Source organism: Martes martes (assembly GCF_963455335.1).
Source record: "Martes martes genome assembly, contig: SUPER_18_unloc_1, whole genome shotgun sequence".
NCBI lineage: Eukaryota > Metazoa > Chordata > Mammalia > Carnivora > Mustelidae > Martes > Martes martes.
The window spans coordinates 2,107,543-2,131,168 of NW_027666704.1; the positions used below are offsets into that span (position 1 = coordinate 2,107,543).

At 46.0% G+C, this 23,626-nt stretch overlaps 1 protein-coding gene across 1 annotated transcript in view; it reads right to left on the reverse strand.

Moving 5' to 3' along the window:
* Nucleotides 1–652: 652 nt before the first annotated feature.
* Nucleotides 653–23,626, reverse strand: part of OTOA (otoancorin) — a gene marked incomplete at its 5' end in the record, with an annotated part of 61,587 nt that continues 38,613 nt past the window's right edge. The window contains 8 exons of the mRNA XM_080831713.1: nucleotides 653–911; nucleotides 4,038–4,233; nucleotides 7,477–7,574; nucleotides 8,103–8,239; nucleotides 8,463–8,605; nucleotides 16,281–16,436; nucleotides 18,477–18,664; nucleotides 21,632–21,761. Coding sequence (XP_080687839.1) covers nucleotides 844–911; nucleotides 4,038–4,233; nucleotides 7,477–7,574; nucleotides 8,103–8,239; nucleotides 8,463–8,605; nucleotides 16,281–16,436; nucleotides 18,477–18,664; nucleotides 21,632–21,761 — 1,116 coding nt within the window. The 3' untranslated portion in view covers nucleotides 653–843. The remainder of the gene's footprint in view (nucleotides 912–4,037; nucleotides 4,234–7,476; nucleotides 7,575–8,102; nucleotides 8,240–8,462; nucleotides 8,606–16,280; nucleotides 16,437–18,476; nucleotides 18,665–21,631; nucleotides 21,762–23,626) is intronic.

A 23,626-nucleotide genomic window follows, 5' to 3' on the forward strand; every position in this document is an offset into this window, starting at 1 on the left:
CCCAGTGGGCTGACTTTGCTCTGCTGGGCAATCATCACATGGGTGACTGACTTACACTGTGTATTTTCTTTTATTTCAACCCATCCCCAAAGACCAGAGCAACTTAAACCCAGAAGAGCCACCACTTTCGTCCAAAAAGGAATTTTTTGAAAGCTTAACTGATAACTCCACGGCCATTCATTTAGCTGACTCCCAAGGAAATGGAAGGCATCTGGAAAATGTATTTAAAAATTGATTTAACGTTGGGCCGTGTTAAATGTTTTAATTTCCAAGCAATGCAAGGCCCCCTAAAGCATCAATTAGTCTCAGCAATCAGGTAGGAATATTGGCTTCTGTTGAGGGATTCATTTATTTCAGCTCTGCTAAATATCTAAGAAGGAGAAATCCAATGCAGTCTACAGCTCTGAGGGAGGGACATTCAGCCAGAGAAGAATCCAGATGAGGCCCCAGCTAAAATGGTGCCTTTGCCAGCACCCACCACCCCCTGGCATCTCTCTCTCTCTAGAGGGAAGGCAGTGACTTGTACATAAGGTCCTCATCTGTTGACAGAAAACACCCTTCCCTCCCCACGTTTCTCTCTCTCCAAGCTGGAAAGCATGAGAGCTTGAGACAGGGCAGAGAATAGCTCCCTGATGAGGACACAGGCCAGTTTAAGAAGTTTTTCAGATCATTTTTAATCATTATTTGTCCTTCCAGTGCCTTTTAAATTTCAAGGCCCTAGGGTCTCCCTGCCCCAGTGGAGGCTGTGGGTTGGGGTAGTAGGGGTCTCACAGTCTGGAGGTCCTCTGTTTCCACACAGCGGGGCCAGCTGCTCGAGCACTGAGGGCCAACCGCACGTGCCGATCACCACATGGTCTTGGGCAGGAGAACCAGCAGACAGCCAAGCCAAGGACCCCAGGTGACAGGGCCTCCTAGAAGGAGACAAGCGTGCACACGTCTCAGCAACCTGCAGAGGGCAAACCCAGCAAGCCCAGCTCCCTGGGCCTCCCTCTGGACCACTCACTTGATCTTCCAGAATGCTGTTTGCTCTTCTCTGATGCAGGAATAAGGACCTCAAAGCCGGGGATGGTGGGGGGGAGATTGGGGGCGGGGTGGGGGGGGGGGAGGAGTGCAGGCCCAGGAACAACACAGCAGCAGGGTAGTAAAAATTAAATGACATTGTGTGAATCAGTTTGGAGCAGAGCTGCCTTAATCCTAAGAGTCACCTGGGGAGATTGTTAAAAATGCAGATTCCAGGGGGTGCCTGGGTGGTTCAGGTCATGATCTCAGGGTCCTAGCATGGAGCCCACTTTGGGCTCCCTGCTCGGCGGGGAGTCTGCTTCTCCCTCTGCGCCCCTCCCTTCTCCCGGCTCTCACTCTCTCTCTCCCTCCCTCACATAAATAAAATCTTAGGGGAAGAAATGCAAATTCCAGGATCGTCCCCTGGAGACTGTGATTGAGCAAGCCTGGGGTGAGGCCCCAGGAATCTGTATTTGAAGGATTCCTCCGAAGTGATCCTGATAATGAAGCAAGTTCAGGAAACGAGATTAAGGGCCTCACACACCAGAAGTGCCTGTGGAGTGAAGGGAACGAGAAGGGCATCTAGGGTCCCGCGGGGACACCATTTTCTGACAGGGCTGGTTCAAGGGAAAACTGGTCCTGTGTCTCCACAGGGGCTTGGGCGATATCCATCAAAATTACCAATGCATGCACCCCCTCTGACCCAGCAGTCCCACTTTGGAGATTTTATCCCGCGTATATATTCAAACAGATGCAAATGATAAGCGCTTATTCCCTGAAGCTTTGCCCATAATTGCAAAAAAAGAAGAAGAAGAAGAAGAAGAAGAAGAAGAAGAAGAAGAAGAAAGAAAGAAAGAAAGAAAGAAAAAGAAAAAAAATGGAAAAAAAATTTTAAAAAACAGGGGAAAATGTCCATCTGTAGACATCTGGTGAAATACTTGAGGTATAGCCAGGAAACCGAAATACTTAAGGTATAGCGTGGCTCCTGTGTGCAGAAACAGAACTGCCTCCCAGATACACTGTTAGGTGAGATGTGCAAGGTGCAGAACAAAGGGGAAAACCACCATTTTAAAAAGTGCAGAGATAACCTATGGATGTGCACAGACTATCTCTGGACAAATACACAAGAAGCTGGTAACACGACTTGCCTCTGGAGAAGGGAACCAGGTGACAAGGGGACAGGGGACAGACAGAGGGAGACCTTTCATTCCATTCCTTTTCAGCCCTTACACATTTTGAATCCTGTGCATTATATCTTGTGTTATATAATACACACAAAACACAATAGTTAAAAACAATTTTTAAATGGTGGCACCTGGGTGGCTCCATTGGTTAGGCGTCCAACCCCTGATTTCAGCTCAGGTCATGATCGTAGGGTGGTGAGATCGAGCTCCGCATCAGGCTCTGCACTGGGTGTGGAGCCTGCTTAAGATTCTCCCTCTCCCCCTCAGCCCATCCCTTCCACACCCTACCTACCCTCTGCTCTTTCTCTAAAAAAAAAAAATAATAATTAAAAATGTATGCATATTACACTTCAATGAAGTTTTGGGTTTTTTAAGATTTTATTTATTATTATTTGTCAGAAAGAGAGAGAGAGAGCAAGTGCTCAAGCAGGGAGAGCAGCAGACAGAGAGAGAAGCAGGCTCCCTGCTGAACAAGGAACCTGATACAGGACTTGATCCCAGGATGCGGGGATCATGACCTGAGCTGAAGGCAGCAGCTTAACCAAATGACCCACCCAGGTGCCCCTGAAGGCAGATGCTTAACCAACTGAGCCACCTAGGCATCCCACTTCAATGAAAAGTTTTTAAAATAATAACAGTAAATCAGGTGTGCCTGATTTCTGTGCAAGTCATGACCTCAGGGCATGGGATCGAGCCCTATGTTGGGCTCCACGCACTGCAGGGAGTCTGCTTGGGATTCTCTCTCTCTCTCCCTTTGTCCCTCTCCCCTGCCACACTCAAATAAATAAATAAACCTTAAAAGAAAAATAACAATCGTAGTAAATTGAAGGTCATGGCTCCTGCTTGAAATGCCACCTCAGGCCATTTGTGGCTGCAGAAATTGGGAATCCCCCAGTTCTCCATCACCAAGGGAAGGTGGGGGCAGACGGAGGGAGACATTCACGTCAGGAAAAGGTAGAGTGGAGTTTTGGAGGACCAAGTTCTTTTTGCTCAAGATGCTCTCTCTACCTGGGACATATTCTCCTCAGCTTGGGCTGCAATTTAGACATTACATCTTTGGGAAGTTTCCATGCCCACTCCCTAATCCCCACAAGCCTATGTCAGCTGTCTCACCCATGTGTTCCCTGTCACAGAACCTGTCATAGCACCTCATGAACGCCATTCTACGTATGCCTTCCCACCCCCGCTTGCTCGATGGAGGGCTCAGTGAGCACTGAGGACACATGTAGCTTGGTCACTGCTAACTCCCCAGAATCCAACAACGTGCCTCATCCAAAAATGGTGCTCACTAAAGATAGAAGGGGTCACAAAAAAGTGACAGAGTGGGGAAAAAGAGAAGACCAACCCCCTTATCCTAGCTCAGCCCTAGTCACCACCACCTCCCTCTGCCTCCTTCCTTCCCGGTCTTCCCAGATGCGAAAGCCCCTTGGTCATTTACAAGACAGCCTTACCTGTCTTGTTCATCTCTGTGTTCCCAGCTCCGGCTGCAGACCTGACACACAGGAGGTGCCCAATATATACTGGTTGAATTTATTAATTAATACTGGTCATTGAGAAGGAGGTAGGATGCAGGGGAACTGCTGAAATGCATTTAGTCCTGAGAGATCCTGATTCAGCGAGTTCTGGGTGGGGTCCCCGAAACCGGCTGTTTTACAAGTTCCCCCAGGGAACCTGAGAGTCCCGTACGCGCACTTGGTGGGGACTTTGGATTTTCCTCTGAATGCAGTTTCCGAAGACCGTGAGAGACCCCACTCTGAATCTTAGGAACCTCCCGCCCCAGGCCGGGCAGGGGGGTACTAAGGGACAAAGAAGGGGTCTAGGGGTAGGGGCACCATCAGAGGGTTTTCTGCTCACCAGGAGGAGAACTGGAGAAGGGGGTCCGGGTGGGACTGGCGCTCGGGGGCGTGTCCAGCCAGGCGCGGGTGTTAGCGCCATCTAGCGCTCGCTGGAGGCTCTGCAGCTGTAGCATGCTAAGCCGCCGGCGCTGGGCTGGGGTCACCGCCGCGGCGTTCTCAGGGCCCAGCGAGGCGATCTGCTCCGCGGACAGCTCCTGCAGCGGAGAAAGGGGACAGCGCCCTCAGAAGTGCCCCTCCGCGGCCTTCCCAAACCTTGGTCATCCGCCCAGGGCGCGCGCGACTTTGCCATACCCGTGTACCATTTGTGCTCTTGAGATTTTCCCTTAAAATCACATGGTTCTTTTCACTACTAGAATAAATTTCTTAAAAGGAAATTTTTAGGTGGAAATTTCCCAAAATGGAAGACCATAATGACTTGCCATCAGTAACCACTAACAATAAGCCAAAAGAAATGAACATTATTGAATTCGAGCTAGCTGTGTTGGCCAACGACGTCTGAGCCCAAGGTTTCTTAAAAAATAATCAAGAGAAGGAGACTTGAAATGTTATAAGGGTTAAAGACATTTTAGCTCCAAACTGTTATGTTTAGCTCCAAAGTGTTATAAGGGTTAAAGACATTTTAGCTCCAAACCGAGACCTTCCTCCTTGAAGTATTCAGCATTAAAGGAGAGTTGAAAAGAAAGTCATGATTTTCTCACTGTATGACTTAATGCTGTTTAATTCAGTGCAAGGTACTTCCCCGATGCTTCAAGTCCCCACCTGAGAAATACTGACATAGAGGAGAAAATACAAGCCTAAAGGCCAAAGGTTTAAATCTGTGTCCCAGTTTTGCCATATACTAGCTGTGTGACCTCAAAAAGATTTCACAGCCTCTCTGGGCTTTTGGACTAGTCGTGGGATGGCACAGAGAATTCCTCTCCTGTGTGGATACTGAGCCTCTGGTGTGACTGCCTGCAGGCCCTGGGGCGGGGGGAGGGGGGTGAGTCCTGGTAGGGCTCAATGGAAGAAAGGTGTGATAATCTATTAGTGACATCTGTCGTGGTCACTAGAAGTAGAGTTAGAGTTCACCGCGTCTTTGAGGCTCCTGAACAAGACATTTACTGAAGCTGCTTCTAGCTCAGAGGACTTGTGGCTAGTTCCAGTGGGTCTGGAATGAGATGGCATGACAGATGAGATGGCAGGATTCCGAATTTGTAGAGAGGCGTCTAAAGTCATGCTGCTTATTTTCTAAGGGCTCCCAAGATTCTGGGAAGCAGGTTATGCCCCGTCATCCACTCCTCCTTCCTCCTTTACTCTTTTCCTCTTCCCCATCTACGGAGATGCCTCCCTGAAACTGTGTCATTCCCCTGCCTAGAACTCTTCCCTGCCCCTCACTTCCAGGACACAGTTCCAGCTCCTAATATGGCAATGGGCCCTCGTACTTTGCGCCAAGCCCACCTGTCCAGCTGCCTCCCCCTGACACTCTTCACTGCAGGAGAATGAGCATCCATGTTCGTAGACCCCAGACACAGCATCTTTGCTGTGCCCTTCCTCCTGCCTGGAACACTATTCCTCCCTCTGACCTAGCTAACCTGTCATGCAAGGTCAGCATCACCTCTTCCCTCACACACACACACACACACACACACACACAGGTACACTTCTGGCTTACAACTTCCATCTTCCATTAACATAAGAGTCTGTATTCTACAAATTGCCTGTTTTTCTAATGCAACTGCCTTGCAACTAGATGGAACCTCTAAGTCTACTGGACTGTGCTTTAAAAAAATAAATTCACGGGCGTCTGGGTGGCTCAGTGGGTTAAGCCTCTGCCTTCGGCTCAGGTCATAATCTCAGGGTCCTGGGATTGAGCCCCACATAGGGCTCTCTGCTTGACGGGGAGCCTGCTTCCGCCCCTCCCCCCCCGCCCGACGCCTGCCTCTCTGCCTACCTGTGATCTCTGTCTGTCAAAAAATTAAATAAATAAAAATCTTTAAAAAATAAAATTAAAATAAATTTTAAAAAAATTCGAAGTGGTCACCAACATTTAATTATCAGCAGGTTTCATAGGAAAATGGAGAGCTCTGGAATCTTAAATAAAATAATAGTAAAAAAATAAAAGAAAGATCCAGCAATATTGGGCCCCCATTGCCACCCTGCCTGGGTGTGCTGGAGATGAGAAGCAGCTTCCCCACTTAGACAGGGCTCAGCCTACTCCCCTCAGGTTCTGCTGTCTCATGTTACTCCTCAACTAAAGGCACGAGGTTATACACCTTCACCAGTGCATCCCCAGGTGCACCTAGGAGTTTCTGAGAAAGACAAATCCCCAAACAAGGAAACCACCACAAAGTGCTCCAAACAAGATGGGGGGGAAGTGCTCGGCAACATGCCAGCATCCAGAATCAAGCCTCCGCTGTTCTTGCAGAAACCCCCAGTGGGGAGGCTCCGCAGCCTTCGGGACTACTGTTTATTTCTCCCCAAAACAGCTATTTCCCCTGCCCTGTGCTGGAAACTGTCCTGTGTTGTGAAGTCGTTCAAGGTCGGCTATTGGTCTTGAAATGAACCAGAGATGTGGCATCATAGGAGTCCGTCCAACCTCATTTGTGTGTCTTACACAGTTGTGGTGGATAGAATTTATTTCCACGTTGCCCAGCAAGCGAGAACACCAGGGCCACTCCTCATCAGAGCAGACTGTCCCCACCAAATACTCCCCGAAGCTTGTATGGGGCCCCAGAGACAGGAAGCCCCACGGACTACCCTGTTTCCCTAACTTCAATTGATCTAATGCCTCCTCCTCAATTTCTTCCATAGCCATTTCTCACCTGTCCTGTTGAGGTTTTCTCAATGCTGTTCTTTAAATCAACTAGAATATTTTTACATTCTGAAGTCCAAAAAAAAATCTCAAAATTGAATGTTTTTCCCAAAGTTGAAGACAAACTTATTTGCCTGCAAAACCTTGAAATGATACAAGGCCATTTGTAGTCTCTATTTAGTTCAATTAGTGTGGCATCACTGACTTCTTCATAGAAATATTAATGTATAATGTGCTTCCCTAGACACTGCTGGGGGTGTTAAATTACATACAGGAGGTTCACAGAGTGATCTTTTTAAAATCTGGAAAATTCTGAATTCTGAAATGTATTTGTCCCCAAGGGTTTTAGACAAAGAAATATGAGCCTGTCATACCATCATAAATAGAAAATCAATACCTTGCTACGAAGAGAGGACAACCGTAAAAATAAATACAAATTAAAACATAAAAATTTAAGGGAAAAAAAAAACGTGTTTAAGCCAAAAATTATCTTGTGACCCATTCATTGTTGGCATACAGCTCTCTTCCGGCCCTATCAGCAGAAATCTGTTTGCAAACCCCTAGAATCCAAGGCCTGCCATCTGTTCCCCGATGTGATCTGAAATGGGGTCAAGTTCCTATTCTCCTTGAAGAACCAAGTACCTACTTTGAATATCTCATCAGGAAGGCATTTGATTGCTGATGGCTGGAAATATGGCATCAAATCCTTGTCCAGCATTTGGAGCTCTTCCTTAGTTAATCCAGCTGGGGAGAAAAAGGAATCACGAGGGTTTAGTTCAAGCCATCGGAACTCCACTTGTTTTATTAATGGTGCTGCATAACGTACAGATCTGTGTGTTCTGGGCAAGCGTTATTCCTTACAAAAAGCCTTGAAAATCACACTGGAGAATCAACTTCCTTAATCAACTCCTGATTAAAAAAAAAAAAAAAAAAGCGGGTCGCATTAGCCCTGATTGGTCTCCTACAACGAAAAGTACGCCCAGAAGGACCTTCACTTTATGCAATTTCAGACTGTGTACAAAACTATTTAGAAGTCAATTAAATCACATCCTAAACCACTTGAGTGTGCCCAAGAACCATTTGTAGACCCCCCATCTGCAACCTCAAGGCATGAGTCTAGGTTCTACTGTAACTTTAGAGATGTTCACTACATACAGCCAAGGATTCTTTTATTATTATTATTGTTTTGTTTTGTTTTGTTTTGTTTTTTTGCTTTTGTCCCCAGATTTCAGGTGGGAAAGGGAGAGGAGGTGTGCTCGAGGTGCCTCTCACCTGCCAAAGTCCCGAGCTCCTGCAGGACAGAGCTGGACCACTCGTTGGGATCCCCAAATACAACTTCTGCTTTCCTCTTAAACTCGGCCAAGACATGGGTGCTGCAGAGCAGGGTCCCGATTCCGGCCACCACCACCCTGGTTAAGAGGGAAGGATACAGCGTGAGCCTGGGAGGCTCTCCAGACACGACGGGTTGTGCAGAAGGTAGGTCGGCTCAGCATCTGGAAAGGATCCAGCTGATTGCACTCTTTATTTTAACCCAGAAAGGTGGCAAAGCATCAGGAAGGAAAAGATATCTTGCTAAATGAATGGACTGGCCAATCAACCATTTGCTGTTTTGAACACTACTGAGTTGGTTACCTGAATTCTGAGATGTTTATGAGTGAGATTTCGGTGGCGTTCATAGCACACAGGGTTGTACCAAGTCCTAGTAGATGGAAGCTCTTCAGATCCTGGATACTGTAGCCTGAATCCTCCAGGAATCCTTGCAGGATGGATTTAGCCTAGAAAAATAAGGAAGAGTAACAGAGGAACTATCCAGGGATGATGAAAACCCTAAGGCCTGAGGGGATAATTGAGCTATAGTCAGAGTCTACCAACCAATCCCCCATTTACTCCTCTGGACACCCCCCCCCATTCCAAACCAGTCTAGAGTCTAGCCCCTGCCTCCGGGTTCATGTCCCTAAGGTGCTGCTTCTCGTATGTCCCCTCGTCCACAGAGGAGTGTTTCAGCAGCGAAACTCTCGTGTGCTCCACCAGCACTAAAGGAACCATATCCCATGTCTATGTCTGCCAGCTTATTTTCTTCAGTCACTCGTGAACTTCAGATAGTTTGCTCATTTAAGTTCTCCTGCATCAGGATCCAAATTGTTCGAGCATGTTTTCAGAACTTTTTTTTTTAGATTTTATTTATTGATTTATTTGACACAGAGAGAGGGAGAGAGAGAGCCAGAGAACACAAGGAGGACAGAGGGAGACAGCAGAAGGAGGAGGAGAAGTAGTCTCTCCCTCTGAGTAGGGAGCCCAATGCAGGACTTGATCCCAGGACCCTAGGATCATGACCTGAGCTGAAGGAAGACGCTTAACTGACTGAGCCACCCAGGCATCGTGAGTTTCCAGAACTTTCGGACAAAACCTTTTAATAGTCTGCTTTTTTGCCTTTGCTCAAATCAATCCCTCCATCTAAAATGTGCTTCCTGCCTTCCCGACTGTTAAAATCCAACCATCTTTTTATTTGGGGGTTCAAGTCAAATGTCACCTTCTTCCTGGTCTTCCCTGATGAGCTCAGCCCCAGTGAATTTTCCTTTCTGTAAAGTCCTACATTAATAGATTCATCCTTCTCTCTTCAATTCCAGAGAATAGTATCACAAATCCTTGGATACTGAAAACCACCGAGGGATTTCATCAGTGAGCTTTAATTTAAGGGGGTTGTTGTGCAGGGTCCCTGGAATTCTTGCACCGTAGCCATTCATTGTTCATGACTTTCCCTGGAGAGCTTCCCTTCCCACACTTCATATGGTTCAGGTGGAGATAACTGCCTTCTGTGTTCCAGGGGTGATGCTATGTATGGCCCAGTCCTGACTAGTTTGAAGTCATCTCTTGGCCTGGCGGCCATGATTTGCTCCAGATTGGGCCTGGGATCCAGTCCAAACCAACCAGGACTTTGGATGGAATAATTAGGGATGTCCTCATTGGTTTGGGGAATAAGACAGTCTTCTTTCTCTGGAAGGAGAACATTCTTTACTGTGGACTGGACCTTGGAAGGATAAACGCCTAGATCTGCTAGAATTCACCATATGGATAGAGCCTGCCTCTGACTGAAGCCCACACAAAGGAAAGCAGGATGAAAAAAAAGTGGTGAGAGACAGATCCCTACCCACAGTGATGAAGACTCTGGATCCAGCCACACCTACACGTGAACTTTGCAATTACAGGAGCCAATTAATTTCATTGCCTGGTCCAGCCACTTTGAGCTGGTTTTTCTGCCACTTGTCACGAAATGAACCCTGATTCATTTGACTTACCTATGTTGGACCTGAGGAAGGATTCAAGTCAATCCTTCAGAAATGAGCTGTATAATAAAGTCTGCATCCCTCAGTGCTCATAGGGGCAGGTGCAACAGATGACAAAAACAAGAGCTCACAACGCAAAGATGGGGAGGAGTCATCCAAGGACAAACATCTGAATTGGAAGGAGGGTCACAAGTGAGCCTTCCCATCTCCTCTTACCGTCAGTTCATCCCATCACACAGTTAGAACCACTACAGTGTTGAGAAAGTGTTGGCAAAGATTGTGAAATGTCGCACTGAGTTTCCACTGTTCCTGTCTGTTGCCTTCCCATCCCCCAGGTCTGTCGAAATGCTATCCCTCCAGAGAAGACTGCCTAATGCCCAGACCTCAAACAGCCTCCCTCCTTAGTTCTGTGAACACTTGGCCCATTTTCTGTTATCAATTATCACAGTTTTAAAACATTTTTCACTGTTCTCCCTTTTTTGGTCTTGTGTCACCAAGTAGAATCCCCAGAGACCCACAACATACCCAGCTAGTTCACCATTGTATCCCTACCACTTGGCACGATGCCTGGCACACAGTTCAGTCCAATTAGGACTTTTTTTTAAAAATATTTTTATTTATTTATTTATTTGACAGAGAGAGAGAGAGAGAGAGAGAGAGAGCGCACAAATAGGCAGAGAGGCAGGCAGAGATAGAGAGGGAAGCAGCCTCCCTGCTGAGCAGAGAGCCCAATGCAGGGCTCGATCCCAGGACCCTGAGATCATGACCTGAGCCGAAGGCAGAGGCCTAACCCACTAAGCCACCCAAGTGCCCCCCGATAAGGACTTTTTAAATGAATGAATGAATATCTGTGTGAGTGATCTGAAGAAGTTGTAGGCAATATATATACTCTTTTGAAATAGCATCAGATTGCTGCTTTCCCAGGATGGATTGGCTTCAAGGAGATTTCCTGTTTCTGCAAATCAGACCGATCAGTGTCTTCACCAAATTGCCCTCAGTGATTACAAAATTCGCAGGCTCCACAGGGAAGTTTCAGTAATACCACACTCAGAGTTCAATGTGTCTGAATGGGAGTATACATCCAAAATAATAATACCTGATATTTACTGACTTTTTGCACGGACCAGCACTCACCCAGACCTCACAACTACCCTGTGAAATATTATTTTTAACATTTTTTTTTTGTTGTCAGGGAGAAAGAGAAATGGAGCACAAGGATGGGGAGCAGCAGGCAGAGGGAGAAGCAGGCTCCCCGCTGAGCAAGGAGCCCAATGATGCAATGTGGGGCTAGATCCCAGGACCTGAGCCAAAGACAAATGCTTACCCGACTGAGCCGCCCTGAGCCGAAGACAAACGCTTACCTGACTGAGCCACCCAGGCGTCCCAACCCTGTGAAGTATTATATTATTCTCATTCTCATGGATGAGGAAGCTGAGCCCCAGAGAGGTAAAGTAAGCCACTGCTACACAGCTGGCAAATGACAGTGCGAGGATGAAAACCCAGGCATTCCGACTCCAGAGGCTGTGCTCTTAGACAGTGAAGACGTTTGGGTATGAAGAAAAGAAAGAGAGAGATTGGAGGTTGCTTTTGGACTTTTCCTATTAAGGCTTCACAATCGGGTTTCACTAGTTGGTTCATAACAATCCGTGCTCCCCAACCATCAGGCATGCCCATTTTAAAATGAAAGTGCGAAAATACAATTCAAATAAAATTACTTTGAAGATGTGGTATTAAATTGTCCTTGCCACTGGAACCTGGAAAATGCAAGCTCAGCCTGCAAGGTGATAAGCCAAAATATATTTACTCGAATGACTGGACCAGTGTATCTGTAATGATTCCGAGACAATTAAGACTAACACTTTTAGGCAATATTAACCCTCTGGAAAATGAATAGCTGTAAGACTTCAATTTCTCTGTTCATCCCTCCGGCTTCTCTAATAGTTTTTTCTCCCCTTATATTGGTTTTTAAACTGAACTCTGTTAATGTAGTTCCACCAGGTCTGACTATTAATCTAGAAACATGCATTTAAGGGTTTGATTGGGAGCGAAAGTTGAGGAAGTGACTCCAAATGATATATGCAAATGTTAGGTTTTCATATCCTCTTCAAACATATTGATAAATCTCACTGGCATCCATGGGAATTAAAATTGGTGCAAAGGGAAAGAGATGGCTCTGGTTTCTATGCTGGATATATTTTTCCCGTTTTCTCCCAGACCGTGACTAGAAGGATTTTAATATCCGAAGGGTGCCAGGGCACTTCTCAAACAGTCAAGATCAGTCATTATTGAATGTCAGGAGGGAACGCACCTCAGATTGCTGGGTTTAGACCATCTTGCAAATGAGGCGAGATGCCAGAGAGAGGAAGTATGGTGGTGATTGTGACGATGATGATGGCATCAGCAACCACAACAGTGAAAACACTTACTTTTCACTGAATACTTATGTGCCAGGCATTGTTCAAAATGTTTCACATGTATTGACTCTGGCGATCCTCATGGCCAGGGTCTCCATGCTGCCCAGGTGGTGGGTACAATTCACATCGTGCTGTGTTTGAATCGTGCCACTCAGAGTTATGGGACATGGCAATCCCGACTTTGAAAATCTCATGTGACCAGGGGACAGGCATTGGTTTTGCCTGCCCAGCACCCGTCCTGCCGTTGTTTGAGAACACCATGCTTTTCCTTGGGTGAACTGCCCTGTATTTGTTTCCCCTTGCTGCTGTGACAAATTAAACCACCATAAATTCAGTGGCTTAACACAACACAGATTTATTCCCTTACAGTTTTAGAAGGTCCTGAGTCCTAAAATGGATCGGCAGGGTGAGCTCCTTCTGGAGGCTCTAGAGAGAATTTATTTCCTCGCTTTTTCTAGCTTCCAGAGTCTGCCTGTGGCCACATCTTCCATCTTCAGAATCAGCAGCCTAGTGCCTTCAAGTATTTCTCAGTGTCCTTCTGCTTCTCTTGTCACATGGCCACCGGTCTCCTTCTCCTGAGGACCCCTGTGATTACACTGGACTCATCAAGAGAACCGTCCCATCTCAAGAGGCTTCCATTAATCAGATCTGTAAAATCCCTTTGCCGCATAAGGGAACATCTTCGAAGCTCGCAGGGATTGGGGCACGGATGTCTTTGGGGGCCTTAAGCAGCCTCCCAACCTCCCAATTCCCCACTGTCAGTTCATAGGGTCATGCTGAGATGGACCCCACTCCCTGATGCACGCCTGGCCAGCCGACATATTCTACTCCTGACCACAGTGACTGCTCGGAGTGGGTAATGGCATGAATGGAGTCAATGCTGAGACTTTTTCAAAAATACATGCAAGAGGGGCACTTTTTATTTTTATGAGAATGCTAATTAGATAAAATGTAAAGCCAGTGTTGAAAATGACCACCGAGGGAGGGCTGCCTGACCGGGAAGACACCATGGAGCAGCCAAGACTCCCCTTTCTAGCAATACGGCAGGTTAACGTCCCTCCCAGTTGAAACAATTAAATTCTGGAAAGAACTTCTTTAACGCAGGAAGGATCAACTGACACAGAAACCAACCTCCTAAGCAATGAGAACATGGAACGAGACCTATGAAACAACAGTATTCAGACACTGGACAATGGAGAACACAGGACTATGATCCTGAAAGTGGGAACATAAATAAGGAGCACCTGAAAATTGCCCTTGCTTCCTGCCCAGAAGCACTTTTCAGGCCAGGGAGCAGGAAAGGGAACCCAAACAAACCCAGGGGTTCAGCTGAGCTGAGAACACAGAGACCCAAGGTCAGAGAGGCCAGGGCACCTGTAATCTGTGGGGAAAAGTACTGGAGAATAAGAAACTTCAGAGAGAGAGAACATCAGAAGAGAAAACTTGGCAGAAGAGAGAGAGAGGTCTTTCCCCCTCTGGCTGAGCACTGACCTCTCCACACAGACCAAGAGTGAAATCCACATTAAGTATCAGGAAGGCACATCAGAAAGCGATAGGCTGAACAATTCTCAGAGCCCATATGGAGTTGGAGAGAGATCATATGCCCACCAGCCAGAACAGAGGGGTCCTGAAGTACACAGAGCATTAGGCAGAGCCTCCAGAAGGATCATGTCTGAATAATGGAGATAAGTTAACTACAGAGTAAGGGTCACTCTGGACTCACCCTAGTAATGCTCAAAGGGAAGCCTTGGGCCACCTGGGTGGCTCAGTCAGTGAAGCATCTGCCTTTGGCTCAGGTCATGATCCCAAGCTCCTGGAATCTAGCGCCATGTCCGGCTCCCTGCTCAGCAGGGAAACTCCTTCTCCTCCCTCTGCCCCTCCACTCCTGCTCATTCTCTCTCTCTCTCTCTCTCACTCGCTCTGCTCTCTTGCTCTCAAATAAATATTTTTAAATGTTAATAAATAAATAAAATTTTTAAAAGATTTTATTTATTTGACACACAGAGAGAGAAATCATAAGTAGGCAGAGAGGCAGGCAGAGAGAGGGGGAAGCAGGCTCTCCGCTGAGCAGAAAGCCCGATGCAGGACTCGATTCGAGGACCCTGAGATCATGACCTGAGCTGAAGGCAGAGGCTTAACCCACTGAGCCACCCAGGTGCCTATAAATAAATAAATTTTTAAAAAGGAAGCCTCAAAAGGATCAAACTAATTTGAAAGTAATTTAAATGTATGCCAGCCATGATCCGCAGGGACACCTGCCCCCGAATGTTTACAGTAACAATGTTCACCATTAGCCAAACTGTGGAAAGAGCCCAGGTATTCATCAACAGATGAACGGATGAAGAAGATGTGGTATATATACAATGGGATATTACACAGCCATCAAAAAATGAAATCTTGCCGTTCGCAATGATGTGGGTAGAACTAGAGAGTATTATGCTAAGCAAAATAAGTCAATCAGAGAAAGACAATTATCATATAATCTGCTGATATGTGGAATCTAAAAAACAAAACAGAGGATCATAGCAGAAGGGAGGAAATAATAAAACAAGATGAAATCAGAGAGGGAGACAAACCACAAGAGATTCTTAATCACAGGGAACACACTCAGGGTTGCTAGAGGTAAGGGGTGAAGGGTTGGGGTAATTGGGTGATGGACGTTAAGGAGGGATGCGATGTAATAAGCTCTGGTTATTATATAAGACTGATGAATCACTGTGGTGCCTGGGCGGCTCAGTCAGTTAAACAGCTGCCTTCAGCTCAGGTCATGGTCTCAGGGTCCTGGGATCGAGCCCTGCACCAGGCTCCCTGCTTGGAAGAGAGCCTGCTTCTCCCTCTCCCTCTGCCTGCTGGTCTGCCTACTTGTGCTCTCTGTCTCTCTGTCAAATTAATAAATAAAATCTTTTTTAAAAAAATTAAGACTGATGAATCACTGACCTCTACCTCTGAAACCAGTAATACATTATATGTTAATTAATTGAATTTATTTATTTATTTTTAAAGAGTTATTTATTCGTTGGCAGGGGTGGGGGGAGAGCAGAGGCAAAGGGAGAAGCAAGCAGGTTCCCCACTGAGCATGGAGACCAATGTGGGACTGGATCCCAGAACCCTGGGATCATGACCTGAGCTGAAGGCAGACACTTAACCAACTGAGCCACCCAGGCATCCCTAGTTAGTTGAATTTAAATTTTTAAAAAAAGTTTAAAAACATACAAATGAATAAATGAATGAATGAATGAATGCCAGAACAAAACCCAATATCCATCAAAGGAGTGCAACTAAATCAAACATTTAAAAATGTAAAATTTAGGGGCGCCTGGTGGCTCAGTGGGTTAAGCCTCTGCCTTCGGCTCAGGTCACAATCTCAGGGTCCTGGGATCAAGTCCCACATCGGGCTCTCTGCTCAGCGGGGAGCCTGCTTCCTCCTCTCTCTCTCTGCCTGCCTCTCTGCCTACTTGCGATCTCTCTCTCTGTCAAATAAATAAAATCTTTTTTTAAAAAAATGTAAAATTTACAATGTCCATTAACCAGTCAAACTTACCAGCCTTGCATATAAAATAAAAATACATAACCCATAACTAAGAGAAAACTTAGTCCACAGAAACAGACTCAGAAATAACTGATGAGAGAATTTGCAGCAAAAATTTTAAAGCAGCTATTCTAAATACTGTATGTTCAAGGATATAAAGGAAAATACATGCAAAATTAAGACAGAAATGGAATATTTAAAAGATCAACCAGCATCTACCCACCTGTCCTGGCGTCCATTCTGTCTGCCAGCTTAGGGAAGCCACAGTGTCGATGGAACTGAGATCCAGCTGCTCCAGCTCACTCTCATTAAGAGCCAGAGCAATGCGCCCCAGCGAGGCGATATGGTATTCTTTCCAGTAAGAAGGCATGTCCCAAACCTTCCAGTGGAAAAAAAAAAAAAATCCAGATTAGACTGACCATGACTAATAGTATTTCAAACAGACATAGGGTAAAGCTCTTCAATATATAAAGTTCTCTTATAAATCAATAAGAAAAAGACAACTGCATTAGCTTTAATATATACATACATATATGTATATACATACATACATATATATGTACATATATATACACATACATACAAAACACACATACAGAACAACTTTATATCATGGGACTTTATTGGTCTGATTTCTTGGCCCTCATCTTGATTTGGCCCCATAAAAGGTCCCTGGCCAGTGGACTAAGGTTTCACCTAAGATGACAAGGACAATGACATCAGGGGTGTGGGGGAAGATGTCTTTATCCTCCTTACTGTAGTTTGAGGTTTTGATTTTTTCTGGCTAAAGAGACCCTTTATCTTTGTAAATACAAAACATTTTTGCTTTTTCTAGTTTTCTGTTCATGGTGAAAGAACAGAAACAAAGCTTTACTAGTTTTTGAGGAAAAAAGATATGAACAAGAAATTCACAAAGGAAGAAACAGACATGGAAAAAAGTTCAGTCTTGGTCAATTTTTTTTAAATTGTACATTATCAACAATCAAAGAATACCATGTGAGCTGATCATATTGACAAGGAATAAAAAGAATGATCATTTATGGTGTTGAAAAGATGGGGTAGGGCGCCTGGGTGGCTCAGTGGGTTAAAGCCTCTGCCTTCAGCTCAGGTCATGATCTCAGGGTCCTGGGATCGAGCCCCACATCGGGCTCTCTGCTCAGCGGGGGGCCTGCTTCCCTTCCTCTCTCTCTGCCTGCCTCACTGCCTACTTGTGATCTCTCTCTGTGTCAAATAAATGAATAAAAATCTTTAAAAAAAAAAAAAAGAAAAGATGGGGTAAAGGATATCCTCATTTACTAATGTTGAGAATATAAATTGGTACATACTTTTTGGAGGGGAATTTGGTTATGTGTATCAATAGTTTTTAAAATATTTATATGCCTTGACCCCAGAATTCCACCTCAGGGAATTTAGCCTAAGTAAATAATGAGATAAATGCCCCCCAAAATATGTACAAATAGGTACCCTGAGGCATTAAAAATATATAAGCAACCTAAAAGTCTACCAATTTGCTCAATAATAATTGCTCAATAAACAAGGACCAGAAAAAAGTACCAATCATAAAATGAAATATTATACAACTGTTTAAAATGCTGATATAAATTTATATTTCTGATATGGAAAAATATGCATTTATACTGTTGGGTGTAGACAACAAGTTACCGAATAGTGGGTGGGCATGACATTATTTTTTTCTAACATATATGTGTGAGTATACATGAAATGCAGAAATACATCTGATACATATACACAGAGGTTTGGGGAAATTCAGGTGAATCTATCAAAATCTTAACAGTGCTTATCTCTGGGTAGAAGATTATGACAGATTTCCTTTATTGTTTTCCAGCTTTTCTACAATAAACTTGGGCCCTTTATATAAAAATGAGTTATAAAATATAATTTTAAGGAATTTACTGTCTTAACCCCACAAGGATAACCAGATACTCTACAACTATTCAAATGGTTGAAACAAGCCACTCAAAGGGAACTTTATAAAGATGGAAAAAAGACTTGTAGTCCCCTTTTTACTCCTTTCTACTGTTTTCGACACGTTTCCAAAGGATTCTGAAAAAACCTGCTATATAAGCAGCAATTGAGGTTCTCCAAGTGGAGAAAGAAAAGGCACCATTCCTGGAAACAGTCTCATTCAGAGGCACCAGAACATCCACAGAACTTCTACGGAGTGCCCATGAGATGCCAAGACACATCTCTGTTCTCGGCCACAGCCCAAGAGGGAGGAACTAGAAATTTCTTGGATGTGGCGCACACACCTATGACACCCAGTTGATGGAGAGAAACGACGACGGGACAGCAGCGCCCGTGAAGACTCCCTGGGGTGGGCTCTGTGCACAGAAGTGCTGGGACCGTCGTGCTGGGGTTTTCCCTCCCCTGAATGCTCCCTCCCTGAGGTGGGCTTTACCTGTACAGCCTTCTCCTTCAGGGTCATCAGCTGAGGTGGCCTGAAACCCCTGACGGCCCCCAGAAGCTCCACGTTCTGGACGAACGTGGATTCCTCCATGCAGAGCAGGTCGGCGGGGGCCCAGCAGGCATTGGCTTCCGCCAACTTTAAGATGTCGCCAGAAGAAGGAGCCATGACTCCATGGCAACCTCAAGAATGGGGAGGAACAGAGGGAAGAGAGCTTCAGGGAATGTTAGTCTTTACTGAAATGAGTAATCTCCTTGTCTGGGTGGATTTACTCATGAGAGGCAGCATAGCATAGACACTGAGAGCAGGGACGCAGGGGACAGCTTGAATCCCACTTCTGGCACTTCTTGCTAATTACCTGGTAACAAAATCACGGAAATGCCAGGCTTTTGCACAGCCACATCTCATAGTAGGAGCTCTGCAGCACTACAGTGGGACTCCAAATTGCCTGGATGACAGTGGGAGCTGGCGGTGAACAGTTCTGGTTTCAGATTCAAATCCAAAGCTCTTTAACCCTTTTCTGCCTCAGTTCCCTCGTCAATAAAATGAGGATAAAATTATCTCATCAAATTTTTGGAAGGCTCAAATGTATTATTATTATATATGAAGCACTTAGAATAATGCCAGGTATACAGTAAGCACTCAACACTTGTTAGCTATCTTCATTAGTTATGTTACCAGCAGCTGCCACCTCAAGCATTTACTTGCTACCCAAAGTTAAGGCTTCCAGAATTACGAGGAAATAAAGAGTATGGTAAGGGTGGGAATCCTGAGTGGGTCAGTCTGTTAAGCGTCTGCCTTTGGCTCGAGTCATGATCCCGGGGTCCTGGGATCGAGTCCCACAACCATCGGGCTCCCTGCTCAACAGGGAGTCTGCTTCTCTCTCTCCCTCTGTTTCTCTACCACACCTGCGTGTGTGTGTGCGTGTGTGTGTGTGCGCGCGCACGCTCGGTCATGCTCTCTCTCAAGTAAATAAATAAAATCTTCAAATGTGGGAAGGAAGAACAATTTGGCATCGTGGGGGCTATGGCCTTCCCACTTTCTGGGAAAGAGGAGAAATGGGCCCGCTGCATTTTCCTTGGCGACAGGAGAAACCCATCCATTTCGGTCTTTGACCGAGTTGAATCTCAGCGTGGTTAAACCAGTTAACATCATCAACACACGAATGAGATATTTCTCCCCTGTTGCTCCACTGGGAGAAAACCCACAGCTCCTCGTCCAAAGAGCAATCCTGGCTCTCCTGTCTTAGCAGCGGTCCACCCCTGAGGTGCACAGAATGACCAGCACCCCTGAGCCAGACCTCGCCCAAGCCCTGTGGCCACTCCCTCCTCACTGCCTCTCAGCGGCAACTCACTGGACTCCAGGAGGTGAAAGCAGACCAAACCCAGGTCGCCACATGTGGTCCTCAAGCATTTTTACCACAAAAGACACAACCGTCCTAGATTCCCCTACTCCACCCCGACTTTCCAATGAAAACAGGATCCAATGATAGTACAGAATTAGAGAGGAACCAAATGGTTATACCGTGCGGCAGGTACTTGGCCTTTTCCTGCTGTGGTCCCTGCCTGGCACACAGTAGGTGTTTAGCAAGTATTTGTTGAATGAATCAACACACACACAAAAATTAACTAAAACGAAACCAACCAGTAATTCTGCTATGCCATTAATTACTACAAGCGCAGCAGTAATGAGTACCCAGAACCACGAAAGAAAACTCCAGCGACGCAGTCGTGGCAGAGTGTCCTCCCCAGAATGTGGTGGGTCTCCCTTCTGCACACCCACAGGCACAGAGCAGGACGCCTGCCATGTGACGAGTGCACTGCTGGGCTGTGAGGGCAGAAGGAGCTAGTGGCGATCATCACCAGCTCTGGGTACCAATCCCAGAGCTGCACTGCTCACTCCATGACTTTGGCCAAGCCTCTTAATCTCTCTAAACCTCAGTTTCCCTTGTCAAGAAAATGGGAGCAAGCCCAGGACAGAGGTGCACGGAGAGAGAACCACCCAAGGTCAACATGAATCAGACCATGACACTTCTTTGCTTGGTGCCTCCGTGAGACCCCAACCCAAAGACAAAGACAAAGAAGGTCCTTCGGGCTCCTTTATAAGGCCCTACATGGCCTTGTCTCTCGGGCACTCCAGCCACACTGGCCTCTCACGTCCCATTCCCTTCTGTCCTGTTACATTTCCATTTGCCTGGAAGACTCTGACGCCTCGTGTCCACCCAGTCCGCCCCCACGCTCCCTGGGGCTTTCCTGCAATGTCCCCTTCTCAGTGAAACCTACCTCCACAGTTCTCTTTGCAAATTATAATTCCCCACCCCCACCCCCACTCACTGACCCTCTCCTTGCCTGGCTTTATTTTCCTTCTTGGCACTTATCATCCCACCAAAATACTACATCTTTTACTGTGTGTGTGATTTACTGCTGGGCGCCCGCCCCCACGTCCCAGCCCCTTGTCCTCTGCGAGCACAGGGATTTTTGTTTTGTCCACACACTCAGTACTCAATAGTCATTTTGGCAGGACAGAAAGCAAGCACTGACTGCCAGCTATTAGTCTTACAATTATTATTGGGTCTGATTAACCTTGTCCCTGCCTGCTCGGCACAGGTCTGTGCTCAGTGGGTCCATGAAAGTCATAAAAACAGCGAACACCTCTGGAGCATTTCCTACATTGCCCGGGTACTATTGTGAACAGCCTGACAGGTTCTAGTCCACTAACCCCCATGACAACCTAAGGAGGTAGGGACTCTCATTCTTCCCATCTTACAGGGAGGATGAACACCGAAGCAAAGAGAGGTTAAAGGGCTTACCCAAAGTCCCACGGCCAGTAAGCAACAGATCCAGGCTTCACAGCCTGGCCCCAGCCCTGCAAAACACTGTCACTCAGCCAGCTACACCCTTTAAGTCAATTCTTTTGAAATGTTTGTTGCCACGTGATCACCATTTAACTGACTGGCCTGGGTAAGGAGCCCAAGATGGTTTCCAAATTGCTTTACTACAGGGGTCATTCTTTGGCCTGTGGCTTTCTGCCATGCTGCTGCTCTGCCAACTTTGCATCCAGTTCCCTGGACAAAGGAGCCCTCTGGATGTCAGGGACTCGGCCAAAGACCACCGCCATGGCTCCAGCTGAGACACCCCGGAAACACTCACCGGGGCTGGGGGCAGAGCTGGGGCTCTTCTCCCTGCTGTTCCGGACAGATTCAAAGACAGCCCGGAGGAATCCTTGCGGGGGCAAGGTCCCTGCTGTCTTGGACGCTGTCTGCTGAAGGATATCAGGAAACTGTGCAGGAAAGAAGAGGGAGGAGGAGGAACACATAATAATTATAGTACATTAAACACAGATTTACACTGTGATACTACTTAGTCCCTCAGGGGTTGTGTTTCTTCAATAGCAGCTTCTTCTTTAAATTTATCCCTGAGCCCAACTAATTCGGTCTCTACAAAGAACCATCCAAAATAATTCTTAACCCCATTAGCAATCCAATAAACGTTCGATAGCTCAAGTACTTATTGTTTTTCACCCATCCGATAACCAAAAATAAAAGAAAGTGATAACGCCTAAAAATAAGATGAAGTGATAAGGCTTAATGCTGAGCAAAGTGCAGTAAATGTGCACGCTTGCTCTTCTGTGAAACTATTAAATGGTGCAGTTACCGGAGCAACCTGGTAAGATCTATCAGAAATGCAGGGGAGCCTACCCCATTTTGGTCTGTTTTTAAATTTTCACTAAACCTGGGGTCCCTGGGTGGCTCAGCAGGTTAAAGCCTCTGCCTTTGGCTCAGGTCATGATCCCAGGGTCCTGGGATGGAGCCCCAGATTGGGCTCTCTGCTCAGCGGGGAGCCTGTTGCCTCCTCTCTCTCTGCCTACTTGTGATCTCTGTCTGTCAAATAAATAAATAAAATCTTAAAAAAAAAAAAAGGAAAATGCACAGGAGAGTGAATGGTATTTTCCATTCTGTATTTTTTTTAAAGATTTTATTTATTTATTTATTTGACAGACAGAGATCACAAGTAGGCGGAGAGGCAGGCTGGGGTGGCGGGAAGCAGGCTCCCCACTGAGCAGGGAGCCCGATGCAGGGCTTGATCCCAGGACCCTAAGATCATGACCCGAGCCGAAGGCAGAGGCTCAACCCACCCACTTTTTTAAGGAAAAAAACATATATAAGCAGGAAGAGGATTTTTCTGAAAGGAAGGAGCAGAATCTGGGAAGTGATCACCTCTGGGGAGACAAGCTGGGGTCCCAGAAGTGGGAGGCAGAGGGGGGCACAGTCTGTCATCCTATAACTTCTGGTATAGTTGAAATTTCTTAACCAGGAACATGTATTACTTGTCTTATTAAAGATGTCAGTCATTGAAAAAAAAGTAGAGAGACTAATACAACACAACACCCATGTACCCACAACCTAACTTAAGAAATAAGACATCACAAATATAATCGATAGGTCCTTCCCTCCCTCTTTGGTCTTACTTCCCCTGAAGTAACCAGCACCCTGAATTTGGCATTAACCATTCTCATGCACTTCTAAACCTGACTTACATCTAGAATTGTTTTTGCATTTACTTAAAATTAGTAAGACTATTTTCATGGTGGGGGGGAAAAAAAAACCCACTACCATTATAGCATTTTCATAGTGAAAAAAAAATCTAAGATTTGTTTGTTTATTTCATATCCTACCATACGTAGGCTTTTGCAACTTACCTTTTTTAACCCTGCACTGTGTTTCTGAGATTTAACCATACTGAGATAAAACTTTTTCAAATTCAAAAATTGATTTCAGAAGATTAGATAAGTATACGATATATAAGCATCTGCTGCTTATGACTGTACGTCTGGACACCCTAGAAGACGATTTGGCCACGCCTGGACACTGGAATACGTGCCGGGTGTGAACGTGGGTGACACGCGGTGTATTCTGGTTCTGCTGAGCACGTATGACAACGTACACCTTGCACACACACGTACAGGGATGAGAGTGTGGGGATGTGCCTTGCGGTGCATCTGAGTCTCGCCCAGCAAACACTCCCTCCCTGCCCTCCACTTCCGCAGGAAGGAGACTACTTCCGCCCCCGGAGGCTGAGCTCGGTCATGTGACTTGCTTTGGCCAATGGAAAATGATAGTATGGTGTCTCCCGGAAGCCTTCAAG